Below are 18,677 nucleotides of genomic sequence, written 5' to 3' on the forward strand. Positions count from 1 at the left end.
AAGAGAGCAAGGTCACGTGAAAATTCTTGAAAGTAACCAAAGAGGATAGCTGTTTATCAATGTCCAAAATTCTAAATAAACTTATATATAAAGGAGTCTCTCTGACTCTATTTTTATTTTATTTTTTACCTTAAATGGGTTTTCTTTTGTGGATATAGTTTAAGGTTACTAAAATGGGAAAATGATTTTTCCCCTTTTAGGATTATTAAGGGAACTCTTGGATTCCCCACGCGTCAGTAAATTATACGGCGACGGCGCTACTAAAACTAAGTATCACTTGTCAACTTAAAATATATTTGGGAAAACAATAAAGTATAGTACAAATTAAAAAAAAAAAAGTGGGGTTAAAAAAAAACACATTCCAAGCTGTTCACAAAAACCAAAAGCTTATAAAAGGCTCCTTCCTGATTATGATGTTATTCACACTCTCTTTAGAAGACTTTGATTTCATTTCATATTGTTTCCAAAGCTCTCAACAACCCAAGTAAGTTTTTTCCCCCCTCTTTAGTCTAAAGATTTAATACATATTTCAATTAATCTTTTTTTTTTTATATAAAAAAAAATTATATATAGATCTTTAATTAGAGCTAGTAAAGCCCTAGATGGGAAGGGGAAAGATAGTGATCCGAAGGATCGATAACTCAACGAGCAGACAAGTTACTTTCTCGAAAAGAAGGAATGGATTGTTGAAGAAAGCTAAGGAGCTCGCGATTCTTTGCGATGCTGAAGTTGGATTGATTATTTTCTCCAGTACTGGCAAGCTCTATGAGTTTTCTAACACCAGGTATCAATAATATTTACAAGTTTAATAATAAACGTCTTGTTTTTTTGGTTCATAAATCACTAAAAGGGGAAAAAGAGTAACTGTTGCGTGAGAATATTTAGTATCGATCGACTCTTGGACTGTTTCATTGCATCGAACATTTTAAAATTACTATAATATCAAGATTTCACCTCTATTTTGTTTTTTATTAATTAACAGCTACTGATTAAGATACATATCATAAGCTAAAATATGTTCTATACTGGAAGAATATTAGAGCACCATGAAATTAAAAAAATACACATATTGGAACTCTTAGAGATATGATCTTATGTAATTAATTAAGTCGTTAATAAGTAGAAGTCGTATTTGTATACTGATTAATATATAATTGAATGATGATGCTTTCTTCCTTGAATTGCTTCTAGGATATTATAGAGTAATTATCATGTTGGGTTTAATTGATAGGTTGAATGAGAAATGGAGGGAAAAAGAAGTAGAGGAAAAAATGGGTTGTTCCCTCTTGCTTTATGAAATAAACATTTGTCCCACATATAGATCATTAGAGTAGTCGTTCATATTTGCATTAGAGTAGATTTTCTACATCACACTCTTTAAGGTGCGGTCCTTTCCTAGACCCTGCATAAATACAAAATATAGTGTGCACTAGACAATCAATTTATGATAATGTAATTAGTGATCATAGACAAAAAAAAGTCTTGATAGAATATAAGAGGAAAAAAGTATTGTACAACTTGAAACAAATATTTGGAGAAAAGTCAAAGTTGACTATCATACTTCTTCCGTTCACTTTTACTTATCACATTAGAACTTAGGAAGTACTAAATGTAAAGGTAAATTAAATATAGGAATAATTTATTTGATCCATCTTTTAATTTTTTGAAAGATGAATTTTCCAAATTGTTATTAATTTTTGTATTGTTCTTGATTTGTAACATATGCCTACATATTTGAGAGATACTAAAAGCTTTCCTCTTTGCCATAAGATTGGTATCTGCTTTGAAATTTTCACTATCTTTTATATATAGACATTGATTGTAGGACATGTTTGATGAGGATCATTCTTCCTCCTATTGAAAGCATTTTTTTCTTTGCCATGATCTACATTGTCTTTCAAATACCTTGTCAAACATGCTATCAAAGTATACATTCATTTCCTTCCTATATAAATAGGACAACTTAGGTAGGAAAATTTAAAAAATTGCGCATGAATAACTCATTTTCTCCTAAGTTAAAGAGGAAAGGAGAGAGGGAATCCTCTTACTTCAAACCCTAACCACTAATAACGAAAAATCATGCATACAAACAATACATATAACTGAAATATTTAATTATTTAGGTATAATAAGTGAACAGTGATAAATACAAGCATATAAAGGAGGATAGGCCTTTACGTTATCAATTAGGGCGGCCCAACATAGTAAGAGGCCTAAAGTAAAATTTTGATTAGAGGCCTAAAATATAAACAAACTTCATATATATTTATTGATTCATCTAATTATTTAGATGCAAATTATTATTAATGTTTTTTTTATAAATGAATTCTTTGCAATTAATTATTAATTTTAGGTAAAATTTTATCAATTCAACATTGAAAGACGTCATCTTTCCGGGGCACTCATTATATGAATTGTTAACATAATTCTATTAGTAATAAGGTGACAAACTTTAAACAAAGATAAGAGTTAGAATCATAGAATTTGATTCAAAAAGTTGATAACTTGGTATACCCTACTTTAATATATTCGTTGTAATGATTGAAATTTAAGAAGTAATAAAAAAAGAATTTGTAATTTGCTTTGTTCAATACTTTTTGATTATTTAATTCATATATTTGACAAAGTATTACTCTAACTTATTAAAAAATTGAAGAAAGAGAGTGCAAAAGGAGTTTAAAAAAAATAATGTTAAAGGGAAACAAAATAATATAATTTTTTTAAAGTATATATACTTTTTATTATAAATAATCTTTTTTTGGATAAAAAATTGAGTCCCCAAGGCATATGCCTAAATTTTTGAAGGCCGGTCCTGTTATCAATCCTAATTTGATAACGAATCTCTACTAGAGTAATTAACAAATATGAAGACCTAGTTTGTAATACACTGTATAATTACTCTATAATGGTATTATGAATACTCTTTATTCTTCACTTTTGCATTATCTTTGCATATGATCTGAGGTTTTGATTTATATTCTTCCAACTTTCAATTGCCTATGTTTAGTTTTACTATATTTTGATTGTGTAAAAGAATTTTTATATTATCTAGTCAAAAGATAACTACATATAACCTTACTCAGTATAATATTATTTTTAATTATTTAAAAATTAGATAAAATATGCAATTTGTTATAAGATGTTAAATTATAATGCGCAGTGTAAAAAATATTTATAACGTTAAAAAGTACAAACAATGATAAATTAACCGTTTTCTATTATCTATATACTGGCACAGTTGAGCCATATAAGAGTGAAGCATGGCCAGTTAAATATCCCTCGCAAAGAAAATAGACCTCATATTGAAAAAAACTATAGTAGTATGTATGTTGGTCAAAATTTATTTTTTAACATATATATTAAATCTTGAAAAGATACCTGACTTTGAGAGTGCATATGACAGCATGAAATCAGTTATTGAACGATACAACAAAACGAAGGACGAACGTCAACAATTGCACAATCCACTCTTAGAACTCAAGGTAATATTTAATCAACAACCTACCTTTTTCTTCTTGCAACTTTTTATTTTACACAAAATAGTCGTCTTGTCTGTTTACTTTAAGAAAATTCTCACTCTGCTACTACTTGCTCTGGTATTCTTTATTCTACCTAATTAGTTTCTTAATTGTGATATAAATGTACTTTAAGAAGTTTATTAATTAGGTTTATGTCAATTTCAGCTGAAATAGGATGAGTATATGCTATCTATTGTAGTATAGTTAAACTTCAAGACACTGAATTCAAATAAATAAGAGATAGCTGGACTTGATACCTTTGATGAACATTAGGAATTAGAAAGGTTGGGAAATACGAATAGTAGATGGTATACATTAGTAAACTCTCAAACTTGACCCTTCATCAAAATTAGTATAATATTATCTGTTAGGCTAAATGATGCACTTGCTTGAATATTTAATGGTGCACTCATATCGTAGAAATCCTAAATTCGCCTCTGGTCTTCATATTCCAATACTTGCCCTTAAGTCAGGATTATACATGTATAGCAGCAACAGTTCTCAGGTGATGTTTCATATAATTCCATCGAAAAGGAGTTCATTTGTCTTGGCTGGAAACGGTATATATTCTTGGAATATGAAGTTATGGATCTCCTTATATTAACCTGGAAAAACTTTATAAACATAAAATCGGATATGTATATAATTTGAATCACTGCAACATTGTCAAATTAAGGCCTTTTTTACATTATTGTGCAGGTTACTTGAAACCTTATAATAATCCTGCAAACTAAAATCTAGAAGAGAAAGTAGCCGTATTTATTATTCAATGTCAATGAGGTTTACTTACAAAATTGTATATGTTGAAATTTTACATCCGCATTGCCTGAGTATATTGTGCACTCTACTTGCTATAGTTGTGGCAGAGAGAGGCAGAGATCTTGCGGCAACAACTACAGGAATTGCAAGGAATTCATCGGTAATGTTTACTCGTTAATTAAAACATATAATACATGCTTTTACTTTGCAATAGTGACACATTTCAACATCAAAATAGTTTACGAGTTGATCATACATCAGGATTTTTAAGGCAATTGCACCTTATTTTTTGGTCTGCTAAAGAAAAATAAGTACCAGATAAAGGCTCAAACACATATGTTACGATATTTTCATGAATTTATGGACTCATCGAATTGGATGTTTGCAGATGAGTTTAACAAATTGCGATTTTAATACTAGTACCTTTACTGACTAGTACTATTCAATAGGCAATTTTCTCACCATCATCTGATAGAACAGGCAATTATTGGGAGAGGAGCTATGTGGTTTGGGCGTAAAAGAACAAACAAATCTGGAGAATCAACTGGAAATGAGCTTAAGGAGCATCCGTACGAAAAAGGTCTGCAATCAACCTGATACTAATTAGTATTATTGGAACTGAAAAATACTAGGAACTTAACATTTTCTGACTTCATAGGAACAAATATTGAAGGATGAAATTCAAGAGCTAACTCGAAAGGTACGTGCAAACAGTGTAGCAGCTTTCATCGTGTGATCAAATTAGATCAAAAAATCAAAATTTGATCAGAAAACGCTTGAGTATATTTCTATTGAATGTATACAGGGGAGCATGATACATCAAGAAAATTTGGAACTCTACAAGAAGGTAAATCTCATTCGACAAGAAAATGCAGAATTGTATAAAAAGGTAGTAGTTGAGTTTAGCTAAGAGTTTCCTTGTATAATTACAAAGTTAAAGCTAATTACTGCAAAAAAGATAACTTTATTCTTTCAGGCTTATGGTACAAGGGATGCTAATGCAGTGAATGGAAACAGTACCAACTATCCCTATCGCTTCACAGTGAGTAGAGAAGTTCAGGCCCCCATCCATCTGCAGCTAAGCCAGCCTGAGCCACAAAATTTTGAGATGCAAGCAGGAACATCCAACTCAAGGTACGTAAGTTATGTTCGTTCTTCTTTCATTACAATATGATTCAAACTTTTGTAAGTAATTAGATGTACGTGTGCAACTCTAGCAGCAATTTAAGTTTTGTGCATTGACAGTGTAATCTAACCAGGAAAATAAAGTCCTAACCTGCGATAACAATTTAAATGGCGCTCATAGTGTAAGACTATGCAACTTATAAATTAATGAATTGTAAGTAGTGTGATATTGCACTATAGATACTGAATTTTGACCTTTTTCCAGGTAGATGTGAATGGTGGCAGTAAAGATCAATGATTTAACAACCTGAACTGCAGAGCAGCAGAAGAGGAAAAACTAAAACAAGGATTGTAGTGTTTCTATGATATAATATTAGTGTGGAGATGCAAAGGCATCTCATGAAGTGTACTATCTTATTCATAATGGTAGCATACATTACCTGTGCTGCCAATGTAATTCAAACACTTGATATTGCACATACGGAAAGCAGAGGCATCATAACTCCAAAGGCAGAGGCATAATTTTTAATTATTTATGGGTTCTAAATCACTTTCTTTTTTTTTTTTAAAAAAAGGGTTCTAGATATATTATTTATACATATATTTATTACACTCTTTTTTTTTTAAATTTCAATAAAAATAAAATCGTATAGTTGCATTGTGAGAATAGCAAAATTGCACGTTTGGTCCAATGATGACCCTAACTAGTTTCTGGCTAAAGTTCAATTACAATTCTAGAAAGTAAATGCAACAACTCAAAAGGCAAAAGCCTAAACGGAAATGCAGAAATATAGAAAGTAATAACTAGGATTGATTGAAGGAGCCGAGGAACTAGACCGAGAGAAAGCAGGATGAGAAATACAGACTTTGCCTAAGCATGATCATAATACGCATAAACTATTCTTTTTCTAACTGATTGTCATTTCAAACTAGTTGCTAATTGGCCCATATTCCAAAGCAACCTTTGAGAAGGTCTTGCAGTTCTATTTCTCAGCCCAATAGTTGCTTGTGTGACATCCCATAGGTATCGAGTATCGACATTGGGCTTGGACTGATTCATAACATATATGATCACAGCAAATAAAATCGGTTGACCTAAATAAGTGGTGTCACTATGTACAAGCTGACATAATTCGAAAGAAATTGATAATATGGTATATAGACAAATACAATAAAGATAAAATTTGGTGTAAGAGGGTTATATAGAATAGCGATCCATTTTGCATAAGTCGTGTCCATATTTTCTTAGAGTAATACATATTCGATTTGTAAATTGGTTTGAGGGTAAGACTATGATAATTTTAATTAAGAATTTATGTATTCTCAATTCTGTATTAATTTTTAGTTTCTTGAAAAAGTATTTCTTACACGTATATAAAGAACAATAACATAAGCTAAATGGAGAATTTTAGACACAAAAAAAAAATTGAAGCAGTCAAAATATTTTAAAAAACAATAGAGATTATATAATGTGCAATGTGGTCATCGCCTGTTGAAATTCATAAAAAAAAATGCATATAATATCATTTGAAGCAATTGTCAAACAGATAATAAATGAATGAAAACGGTACACTAAACTTTATTATAGTTGACAATATTTTTCATTTCGTGTCACGCCTTTCTTACTTTTGTTTTCTTCCTTTTGTAGACCAGTCATTTTTCACTACATCGCCACATTTTAATTTCACTACTGGTTAATTAGCTTTAGCTAGTATATCAATATTTTAGCTCTTCAAAATATTTACTAATAAATTATTTTTATTGAACACTGAACTGGCGTTGTGATTACAGACAAATGGTTGACAGTTGACACCATCTAATTTTATTAAACATGGAATCAAGATTAGCGCTTCTCCACACTAATCAAAATTGTAGTAAGATAGATAGAATTTCACAACACTTGATCAACTTTTTCGCGTTTGAATCTGAGAATGAAGCGTTTCTTTACTTTTATGTGTCATGGCACAAATTCAAATTAATAGATCAAGCCAAGAATAAATATCAAACATGAAATGAAAAAAATTAAAAAATAACCGAAGTATCATTAATCCCTCGAAGAACTCTCATTTTTTTTAACATTTCTCTCACTATTGTTGACGAATTGAAGATTATGTTTCCAAGACGACTTTCTAATCATTTTTTTGGCACTTAAAATATAAAGAATTTGATACTCTCTCCATTCTTTTTTACTTGTCAAATTTTGACTTAACACACCTATTAAGAAAATAATAATTGATATAGTGAATTTATCACCTTTTTATTTGTCAAATTTTGACTTAATACACCTATTAAGAAAACAATGATTGATATAATGAATTTATCATTTTACACCTATTAATTGATAGAGTTTTAAACATATTTACTCACTACATTTTTCAAAGACATTAACTCAATGTTAGTAAATTGAGGGTATAATACAAAAAAAAAATTATTCTTTCTTGATTTGTCAAAATTGACAAATAAAAAGAAAAATCAAATTATAAAATATTTGACAAGTAAATAGGAACGAGAGGAGTATCAATTAGTATGATAAATTAAGAGCCTTTCTTTCTCCAAAATTTTGATCCCTTGCTTGAACTTTCTTGCCGTGAACTCAATTCAATGAAGTTTTTCCATCTCATGAACCCCCCAAAAAGTATTTAATGACTAAAAACGAAAAGGAGAGAGGAGGCAAGGAACAGGTTTTTTCTTTAAAAAAAGTAACAAAAAATAATTTGGATGGGGAAGGAAAAAAGGGAAGGTGATTACAAGGTGAAAAATTGAACACTCACTAATAAGGTAAAAATTTAGATAGTCAACATAGCTACTAAGATTCCTGAGAAAAGCATATCGGAATCAAAGTTTACTGATTTTGATTCTCAAGCAAGAAAACCGAAAAAAGAAGAAGAAGAAGAAAAAGAATAGTCATTATTAACTCAATGCTTGATTTAATTAGGACGATAATAAAACGTAAATATCGAATTATGTACAGTGATTGTTGAAGTCTCTGAACTCCTAATTATATTTGACGACGAGGATACTCATCCTTAAATTCCCCTTCGTCGAAATTTTGCGAATAACTAACAAAATCGTATTGAAACTTCAGTGACTTCTGCTTCCCATACATAATATTTTTCTTGCCTTCATTCATCAATTTCTTCAACAACTTTCTACATAATTTCACCCGATTCCAGCTTCCTCCTCCTCCTTCTCTTCTTCCACGTGTCAACGTGTTTATTCGCGAATACTCTTCGTGCACCGGAATACAAGACGGTGACATACAACCGGACAACATGTGAGTCACCGGTCGCTTGTAACTGGAATCGGTTTCCATTGAAAACTGCAAAATTATTGTAGGAGTAGTATTTGCGAAGAGATAATTGATGCAAGTGTGTAACGGGTAGATTGGAATATAATAGGTACAAGTACTAGCAAGAATAATTATTTATTTATTTATTTATTTTGTACCACTTTTATGTGGGCCTATTTAATTTTGATATATTGCACACAAGATATTATATGTTCTTGGTATTATTAAGCTTATCGTACTTGCTGTCATGACTCGTGTAGGGCTGATTTAGTCGTTATGTTTAAGATCGCAATCTGTCAGAATAGGATAGTACGCAACAACTTTGTGTTGGCGTCATTCTATAAGAGGATATTTTGAAATTATCACTTTGAAATCAATTTATTTTATCTACTGTGAATAATATAGATGTTTCAGATTAAAAGTTAGAATTAATTTTATATTTTGTAAATCGAAGATCGAAGATATCAATTTATTCTGTTGGTATAAATCAAATGACCTAAAAGGATACTTAAAGGTCTTATTCCTAATCAACCAAACCCAACAATCCATGATCTTTTCTCCTTTCTACTTGAACAAATCCGACACTTAGAACCAAATAAAAGTATTTGGATGATTCCATAATGCCAGCTGTATTTCGGTTCCCTTTTTGTTCCATGATTAACATGGCGGATGTAAGAATTTATGAAAATTTTAATAAATAAATCAAATTTGCAAAACCTATTGTTGGATAAATATAAAATCCTGCCTATAACGAGACCCAAGTGATGGCCTAGGAGTCATGGTCAAACACGTTCTTGGGTTTGGTTAAAAATAATGTTTTGCCTTTACAATAAATTTCAGGTGTGGAATTGACACTTTTTTGCTAGTTTCGAAAAATTCAATAATTTTGATGTACATATTGTATTTGATTTCAAAGAATTTACTCAACAATATATATATATATATATATATATAGATATATAAATATATATATAGATAGATAGATAGATAGATATATAGATAGATAGATAGATAGATAGATAGATATTTATCAAAAACCCAATTATAACTTTCTTTAATTTTTAGAATCTAAATCCACATGCATAAACTCAAAATTTTAATTCCTTCTCCTATTAACTATAGCTTTTGATATGATAGTAATTAGTGTTCAATCCTAACACTAATAATTTTGTGAATATAATGAAAATAAAATTAAAGATGAATTCATTAAAATATAAATTTTGAATCTACTCGGCATAACAATAAACTCAAACGGAAAATTAGGTAAGGAGATTGTTGAATTTGAGCTAGTGATTATTTTTTCCATCTTTATATTTTGAAGTTATGTGTGGGCATTTAAATCATTCCCGTGCAGAACAGATTTTCAGCTTCTGTAATTCATCGTAGAATATAGTGGGTTATTTATCAACAAGGGAGGATCTAGGGGTAGAAGAGTTTTCACCCAAATTTCCTCCACAAATTATTGTATATAATATTTAATTTTTTTTCATATATATAAATTTTGAATTTCTTAAATATAAGACTCGATGTTAATTTATTGATCTAAATAAAATTTATCTTGAAATTTGAAATTCAAATCTTAAATTTATCGCTATATATAATTATGATGAGTGACGTGGCCAAATAACCAAGCCTTTATTGTTTTCCATTGAGAGGACCCGCAATAAACCACCTCCAACTAATCAGCTAACTTACTACCATCTCTTATTTTATATATATTCTTCCTAAACCTTTTCTGGTTCAAAAGATAACATAATTCAATTTGTCAGCCACCTGAGTTAATCATTAAGGTGGTTAGCATTAGAAGCCGCTTAAGTGATACTATATGGATTTAATTTGTGACTAATTATTAATTAATGGCTACTTTGCTGCAGACTAAAGGGATTATAATAACTTATAACCAAAAGTTGGAGCCTCTTCAAATAGTCAAGTAGAAAAAGTATATTTTTTGCTTGAGAGGATTTTTTAAATATATGTTTTTTGATTATTTAACAAATTAGTAGCTCTACTAGCCAGTTGTCTTTTTTGTTCTCCCATTAATTAGGTAAAAGGAAATAACATATAAAATGCCGAAAGAAATTTTTAAAAATGGAATTGTGACAAGGGGTTAAAGAGCCATTTATAAATAATGTGAATTTTGGAAATATATGAGCCCATACCCACCAGGCACCAACGCAAACTACTCTGGTCACCAAGAAGACCAAATTCATAGAACAAGCCTTGGCCTAAAGAATACCAACAAAAACCAGAAAAATTAAAAAGAATGCCATATAGTTTTCTTATATTATATGCTATGCGCATCGAATTTAGTCATGGGATTCCCTTTGTACGATTGCCATATGTGGTCTCAAGGAAAAAGTCTTGTAACTGAAAAATACTATAAAGGATAAGAAGACTGAAATGTCCTCGAGGCAAGCAGTCATTAAGGCAAAGTTTATTAGGAAGGCAAATATTACAGGCACAAGACATGCTGCAAGTCCTATATTCTTGACGATCCAGAACATCATGATGGAGTTTTATCTTTTAGTATAAGTTTGAAATTCAACACAGTATTATGAATATCAAGATCCATGATTATACTTTTGACTTTTTCAATTTGTTTAATTTTGAAATACAAGACACGGTTATGATAATTCCGCACCAAAAGTTTTTATTTTTAAAAGAATTTTCAATATATTAAGTATTTTTCACAAAACCTGTTTGAAAAGTGGCTAAGCCATGAAAAGAAGCCAAAATGAAATAAAAATTCAGGCCCAAGTTTGAGGTCTTAGACCACCAAGCCCATGTAAGTTTATACTGGGGACAGACAAAAAGCCCAAATAGTTGATCGGAGCCGTCACCGACGGGAGTATAGTGACCCAAGTGAAAGAAAAAGAGAACATCACATTTTTCCCAACAAGTTAAAGAAACTTAAATCTTGGAGGGCAGCCTTTGTGGCTGTAAGTTGGATAGGGCTTCTATGGCTGGTATTGTATAATAGGAAATATTTTCCACTTCATTAACTCAAACAGAGCATTCATGGAAGATACGCATATGATATGCCCCACAAACAATTGAATTACTGTTTTTTTTTTCTTTTTTCTAGTGGGTCTTTAGGGAGTCATGTCATAATTTGTAAAAGGATTTAACTTAGTTATAATAATGGAGAAATTCTTTTACACAGCAGCAGATTGTTATACCTTAAAAAAGTAGTATTTTTCAAGTTACCACATCTTAAAACTTGCTATGAAAACAAAATAATTATAGGTCCAATTTTACACTTTAGTGCACAAAGTTTAAATTATTTTTAGTAGTATGCTAAGTTTGAATTGATTAAGAATTTAAACAGTCTCCTTGGCAGTTAATGGAGTAACTTTTAAGATGAGTAAAAAAGAAATGGATATGGAATATGAGTAGGCTGGCGCCACAATGACCATAAAATTTATCCAAATTTCTACCACCACCCAAACACCATCTGCCAATCCAGACAAAAAGCATTCACTACAACTCTTTGAGTGTTTGTTAGCTGGTGCAGAAGGAGGACAGCTGCAATGGCTATGGCAATAGCTCTTCGGAGGCTTTCCTCAACAGTGGACAAGCCTGTTAAGCGTCTCTACAATGGTGGCTCTCTCTATTACATGGTTCGTATATACTAGTACTACTACGTATTACTTATTTTAATTTGCTTTTTCTTAAGTTATCTTGCCTTTGCTCTGTTTGTTGCAGTCGTCTTTGCCTAATGAAGCTGTATACGACAAGGAAAAATCTGGAGTCACTGTACGTTCCTGATGAATTGGATTTAATGTGTTAGTTGAACTTATAATTGTGCTTTTTTTTTCATTTCTGACTTGAAAGCCTGAATACTTTCAGTGGCCAAAGCAACTGAATGCTCCACTAGAGGTTGTTGATCCTGAGATTGATGACATTATTGAGCATGAAAAAGCACGCCAATGGAAGGTTCTATATCTTCTTCTGTTTCTTTTTTCCTTTTTTCCATTTCTCACTCACTCAAATTTTGTTCAATTACTTCTACTGATAAAAGCTTACCGCAGAGGGATTAAGGCTTAGTTGATTGATCTTAGAGTTTTGGCTACCATTGGAAGTGTACTGATTACGGGTTCCCTTGTCATAAAAAAAAATAAGCAAGTCTATATGAATTAACTTTTAGATATTTTTAGTAACTGTGATGTCCGGTTTTGCCCACACCTCAATTATTTCACCAAATATTGGCTACCCAGCGTCAGTATAGCTACCGGGGTACTCTGCCCACAAAGGCTTAGACAGATGGGAAAAAACCACCCAGTGTTGTTTGTATCGGCTGGGATTTGATACCTGGTCTGCCATGGTTTTTACTCACCTTAATTATTATCCTCTGGACCACATCTTTGAGTATAAATGCCTTTCAGATTACTTCGTGGGGAGTTCCAATTGCTGAAATTAATTAACTTATCAAACTCTTATTTAGAGCATTGAATGAGTAACTAAAAATTCTTTATCAGTAAGAAAAAGGCTAGCTAAGAATAATATATTATGTCTCATTTCTTTTACTCTTCATATCACATATAGCATCTATTTCTGCTAGTTGTCTTTCGTTTGTTTAAGATGCAAAGAAGCAGTTAGATATGGAAGTTAAATGTCTTACCAATTGAAACTGCTTTCTTTAGGGGCTCGAACTTATTCCATCAGAAAATTTCACTTCCGTTTCGGTGATGCAAGCAGTTGGATCAGTCATGACTAACAAGTATAGTGAAGGATATCCTGGTGCCAGATACTATGGAGGAAATGAGTACGCAGAATGTTTGCTATTTTTCATTCTCCTAAGACTTTTGTCATTAACCTGCATTTTCATGTCATATATCAATTCCAGATTTTATTTTAATATTATGAAAGAATGGGTGGCTGTCCAGGTACATAGATATGGCAGAAACCTTATGCCAGAAACGTGCTTTGGAAGCATTCAGGTTGGATCCTGCAAAATGGGGAGGTAATAAATTTCGGTCATCTCCTAAATAGTACTAGAAACTAGAAGTACTCATCCTCAATTAACCTTTTGTTATTGCAGTGAATGTTCAGCCTCTATCAGGATCACCCGCTAATTTTCATGTTTACACTGCATTATTAAAACCTCATGAGAGAATCATGGCTCTTGATCTTCCTCACGGTGGACATCTTTCTCATGGATATCAGGTGCTTCTATATTTTGTTGTTTCTCGTCCTTAATAACTGGTTTTCTGGCTGTTGCGAACTAATTCCATTGCTTAAAAGTGTGAGCACTTGAGAAGCTTGCACTAGTGGTTTGTGGTGTAAATCTGTACTCCTTCCAGGGTCCTTTGTAATGAGAAATTAATGTTTTCTGGGCTTCTATGAGGTGCATTTGGTTATATAAGTTATGTTCTTCTGCTATAGCATTCTTGTGGATGAAGAATTTCACTTGGATAAAGGCCAACATCCCTTAAATTTTATCTGATATAAGATTAAAGGACAGTTCAAACTGAAATGCTGTTAAACGTGTCTGTATGTAATTTTTATCAGCTTGGTTAGTATATTGCATTGATCTTTGTTAGTTAAAATGTTGATGATGCTTTGCCGCTTTAGAAGACCAAACTTTTCTGCTTTAAGATCACACATGATCTTAAATCTGGAAGTTATTGCCGGTAAAATTTGAGTAAAATGAAGTTCAACACATGTGAGTTGATGCATATATGAGTGCATGTACCTATTATGTTCATACATTCTGTACAGATCTGGAGTTAGAGCCAGCTTATTTCTTGGAAAAACTTGATTTCTACTTTCTAGTGCAATTATTGTATGGTTTAATTTTAATTACGTTAGTACAGGGTTGTCTTATGTTATGTTTCATAAACACAGACTGATACAAAGAAGATATCTGCTGTCTCTATATTCTTTGAGACAATGCCATACAGACTCAATGAGAGCACTGGCTATATTGACTATGACCAGGTAGTTTTCTGCTTTCTTATAGTTCTAACTTCTACTCATTTGACTTCTACCCTTCACCTTCTCCTTTTGAATGGTGAACCCATATAATCATAAACATTGTAAATCCAGTTTCCTTCTAAGAGTTCGTTGTCATTTGACAAAAGTTAAGTAGAGACATAAATTATAATATAACATGATGAAAACTAAAAGTAATATAATGTGATATCAGAAGGTCCACCCTTGATTCAGTGCAACGATGTCCAGGTAACTTATCATTAGTATGAGACAATAAGTTGGAGCTGGCATTGCCTCCATTATTACATTTTTCAGATTATTTTGATGTTTCTTTCACTTCTTATAACTGATTTTTCGTCTGGTTATGTTAGCAAGTTAAAAAAGAAAACTTATAAGTTATAAATGTTTATTCAGACAATAAGTACTATTGAAGGCTAATCTACTTTACTGTGTGCTTGTAATGTTAGATTTTTATTAACGGATACCTATTCTCTTTAAACACTTTGAGACTCTTACTTTTCTGCAGCTCGAGAAAAGTGCCACACTCTTTAGGCCAAAATTGATTGTTGCTGGTGCTAGTGCCTACGCACGTCTTTATGACTATGACAGAATCCGGAAGGTTAACTTTACTTTCCCATAGTGCAATATTTACTTAGTTGTCCTATATCACGTTGATAACTTGATAACTTTTAGAAAAGGCATTTGAACTTGCGCCTTTTTGGATATCTGGCAGGTTTGCAACAAACAGAAAGCTATTCTGTTAGCAGATATGGCACACATTAGTGGATTGGTTGCAGCTGGAGTGATCCCATCTCCATTTGATTATGCTGATGTTGTCACTACCACAACCCACAAGTCCCTTCGTGGCCCTCGTGGTGCTATGATTTTTTACAGGAAGGGTGTTAAAGAGGTTAACAAGCAAGGCAAGGAGGTTAGTTAAAGAGCAGACTTCCACTTAAACTGTCACCTCAGCATCACATTTCCTAATATTTAACCAGTTTTTTAGGACTCTTTTCTACTTGCTGGCTAAATCTAAGAGATTTATGGCCTACTAACTAGTGTCGAAACTAATATCATAATTATGCTATGCTAATTTGAAGGTTTTGTACGACTATGAAGACAAAATTAACCAGGCAGTCTTTCCTGGACTCCAAGGTGGTCCCCATAATCACACCATCACTGGCTTGGCAGTTGCCTTGAAACAGGTTCACATCTTTACAACAGCATTTTGATAGTTTGGTTAATTGTATAGCCACTGGCTAAGTAAAAGATCTCCTTACTCATTATTTAGGCATGTAAAAGATCTGGGTGCTAGCCGATGAATTAGGCATTTTGAGATTTAAGAGCTGAAGGGTTTTGACCTTATTTCAGCAAATGATTTTGTGAAACAAGAAGAATACAGGGCACTTATTGTCCCAGAATTTTACGAACACCTGCATATAGCACTTCTGATGTCTTAACTAAATCGTTCTTTTTTTGGCTCAAAGTGTGAAAAACATTTAGTTATATGAAGCAGCTTGTCAAGGAATGCAGACTAAAGCTGGAAAAGGTCTAAAAACAAAGATGAATGTCATTTATGTACTACTGTATTCGAAGAGTTTTAAGGTTTTGGAAGAACCGACTTCTTTCTCCTTGTTGGCTTCAACACTTTCTCAAATAACTTCACTAAACTCGAAAGGCATTCCATTTTGCTCTTGAATGTTTTTTTAGGTAAATATGAAAATTATTGTATGGTGCTTGTTCTCTCTATTTTTCTAATCCTACTAAATGCAGGCCACTACTCCAGAATACAGAGCTTACCAAGAACAAGTCCTCAGCAACTCCTCAAAATTTGCCCAGGTAAGAGTCAATGAAATATGCAGTTCCCAACAGAAGCATATTAGTGAAATCCATAGTTTATTTTTTTAAAAAGCTATAAATTATTGTTGATTCATTATCTCCATAATATTGCTTTCTTCATTGCTGCTGCATATTTTTCAATCCTGCAGGCTTTAGGGGAGAAGGGCTATGAACTTGTCTCTGGAGGAACCGATAATCACTTGGTTTTGGTGAACATGAAAAACAAGGTAAAGTATGAACTCCTAAGACAAAGATAAACCTTCCTCTATGAGTTATCTGAGAGGACTGGTAAATTTAACAATTGCTTTTGATGAATTAAAATTTAAGTAATACAGTTATTGCTGTGAGCTCTTTTAAAGATCAGCTGAGATAGAAATGCATGAGGTTGACGCATGTTATATATTAGCATCTATTATGCTTTATCACGAAAGAAATAATACGTTGCAAGGACTGAGCCTCGTCCTTTTACAGGGTATTGATGGTTCCAGGGTTGAAAAAGTCTTGGAAGCTGTACATATTGCAGCCAACAAGAACACCGTTCCTGGAGATGTATCTGCCATGGTCCCTGGTGGCATCAGAATGGGTAAGACACCTCTCTTCATTAGTAATTCTTCATTGTAAACAAATTCGATAAAACTATTGTTAATCAGGAACTCCTGCACTCACTTCTCGGGGATTTCTTGAGGAAGATTTTGTTAAAGTTGCTGATTTCTTTGATGCTGCTGTGAAGATAGCAGTGAAAGTAAAGGCTGAAACTCAAGGTGTGTAAGACTCCAGCTATACACGTCCGTGTAGTTAAGTTGATATATTACAAGATGTAACTTTCCATATTAAGTATGATATGGTAACCTGGAAAAAAAGTAATAATCTGCAATATTCTTAACACTATCAATGCATATGAATTAAATCTCATAAAACAATACCTTGTCTATAGATGTCCATCTGACTTGTTAGGTATACATAAGTATGTGTAGTTCCTTTTATTATCACCCTTTTAGTTCTCTAATGCAATAGGACTTAGATTTTGTTACCTCAAATGCTTGCTTCATTTGAATCTGTGTGGTTCTTTAACCTGTGAACGACTTTCACTGTTATCATAATATCATCTTCTTGTATCAGGGACAAAGTTGAAAGACTTTGTAGCAACACTAGAATCCAGTGCTCCAATCAAGTCTGAAATTGCAAAACTCCGCCATGATGTGGAGGAGTATGCTAAGCAGTTCCCTACAATTGGCTTTGAGAAAGAAACAATGAAGTACAAAAACTAAGAGGTACATACACAAGGTACGTCATGCATTGAGGTACATTGTTTCGTCATGAACTGTGTCCCTTTGACTATGATGAGACATAGAGCAATCAAAATTTATAAAAAAACATTACGGTAATTCAAGTCAGATAGCCTGTGATGTGAAAGCATAAGGATCATTTTCTATGCTTTGAGATTGGAATATTATGAGCAAATATTCAGTCATTATACTATGGATCTCAAAGAAACTTGGACATGTTGGTTTTGCTTGAGTAGTAGTTCAGACTGCAGATCAGATTTACGCCTTTCTATCCTTTTCAAATGTGGTTATTTCCTTGCTCTTCATTTTCATTCGAGGCTCATTTATTTTCTTTTCCTGTTTGTGGTTTGTTCGTGTAACAGGCACCTAATATCCAGCTTCATAAAAAAGGTGAAAGGGGAAGAAAATCCAACCATGGCTTGCTTTCAAGTACATGTTCTCATGCTTATATATGTAAAGAAATCCCGTAGATGTTGGTTCCCATGTTTGCAATTTGTATATTAAACACTTAACAGTCCAACTGAGGTCCTTTAAAGGAATAAACTTTTGTTACCTTTCATGAATTTTGTTCATTTATAAGTGGGATTCTGTTATCTCAATGCTCTGCTTTATTCCCTTGAGATTACTTGAGATTACCATGTTACTGCCATGACTCATGAGGCACATAACAGTGAAATGAAAGTAACCCGGCGGACTAAAAGCCTACCATATCAGAGATACTGCCCGGTGACAAAAAGTATATGGCACTATTACTGATCGGGGGAGTCAAATTGTTTTCTTGAGCATGATTCTTAAAATATTTTAGAATCACTTTTATTTACAATAGTTTTTACGCAGTTTCTTTATATGTGATCTTTTTAACTAAGAGATGAATGAATTCACACCAAACTTACAAGTTACCTTTTGCTTTTCAGTTTTCCGATAAAA

At 32.3% G+C, this 18,677-nt stretch overlaps 2 protein-coding genes across 3 annotated transcripts; both read left to right on the forward strand.

Moving 5' to 3' along the window:
- The first annotated feature begins 429 nt into the window (after positions 1–429).
- On the forward strand, positions 430–5,912 carry LOC129873811 (MADS-box transcription factor 23-like). Of its 2 annotated transcripts, none has more exons than XM_055948999.1 (9): positions 430–484; positions 574–784; positions 3,404–3,482; positions 4,376–4,437; positions 4,758–4,857; positions 4,936–4,977; positions 5,083–5,166; positions 5,254–5,411; positions 5,668–5,912. In XM_055948999.1, exons 2-9 carry the CDS (start codon positions 603–605, stop codon positions 5,669–5,671), a joined length of 711 nt encoding a protein of 236 aa, XP_055804974.1. In that variant the 5' UTR covers positions 430–484; positions 574–602; the 3' UTR covers positions 5,672–5,912. The 2 variants fall into 2 exon arrangements, with proteins under 2 accessions (XP_055804974.1, XP_055804975.1); XM_055949000.1 differs by having other exon boundaries at positions 435–484; positions 586–784.
- A 6,118-nt stretch (positions 5,913–12,030) lies between these two features.
- LOC129872233 (serine hydroxymethyltransferase, mitochondrial) lies at positions 12,031–18,313 on the forward strand. The gene is made up of 16 exons (XM_055947142.1): positions 12,031–12,311; positions 12,397–12,447; positions 12,541–12,627; positions 13,335–13,456; positions 13,578–13,654; positions 13,733–13,857; positions 14,539–14,631; positions 15,152–15,244; positions 15,359–15,556; positions 15,726–15,830; positions 16,399–16,464; positions 16,614–16,691; positions 16,936–17,047; positions 17,115–17,225; positions 17,584–17,748; positions 18,113–18,313. Exons 1-15 carry the CDS (start codon positions 12,222–12,224, stop codon positions 17,730–17,732), a joined length of 1,557 nt encoding a protein of 518 aa, XP_055803117.1. The 5' UTR covers positions 12,031–12,221; the 3' UTR covers positions 17,733–17,748; positions 18,113–18,313.
- The last annotated feature ends 364 nt before the right edge of the window (positions 18,314–18,677 follow it).

The sequence above is a fragment of the Solanum dulcamara genome, chromosome 11 (genome assembly GCF_947179165.1).
Source record: "Solanum dulcamara chromosome 11, daSolDulc1.2, whole genome shotgun sequence".
Taxonomy (NCBI): domain Eukaryota; kingdom Viridiplantae; phylum Streptophyta; class Magnoliopsida; order Solanales; family Solanaceae; genus Solanum; species Solanum dulcamara.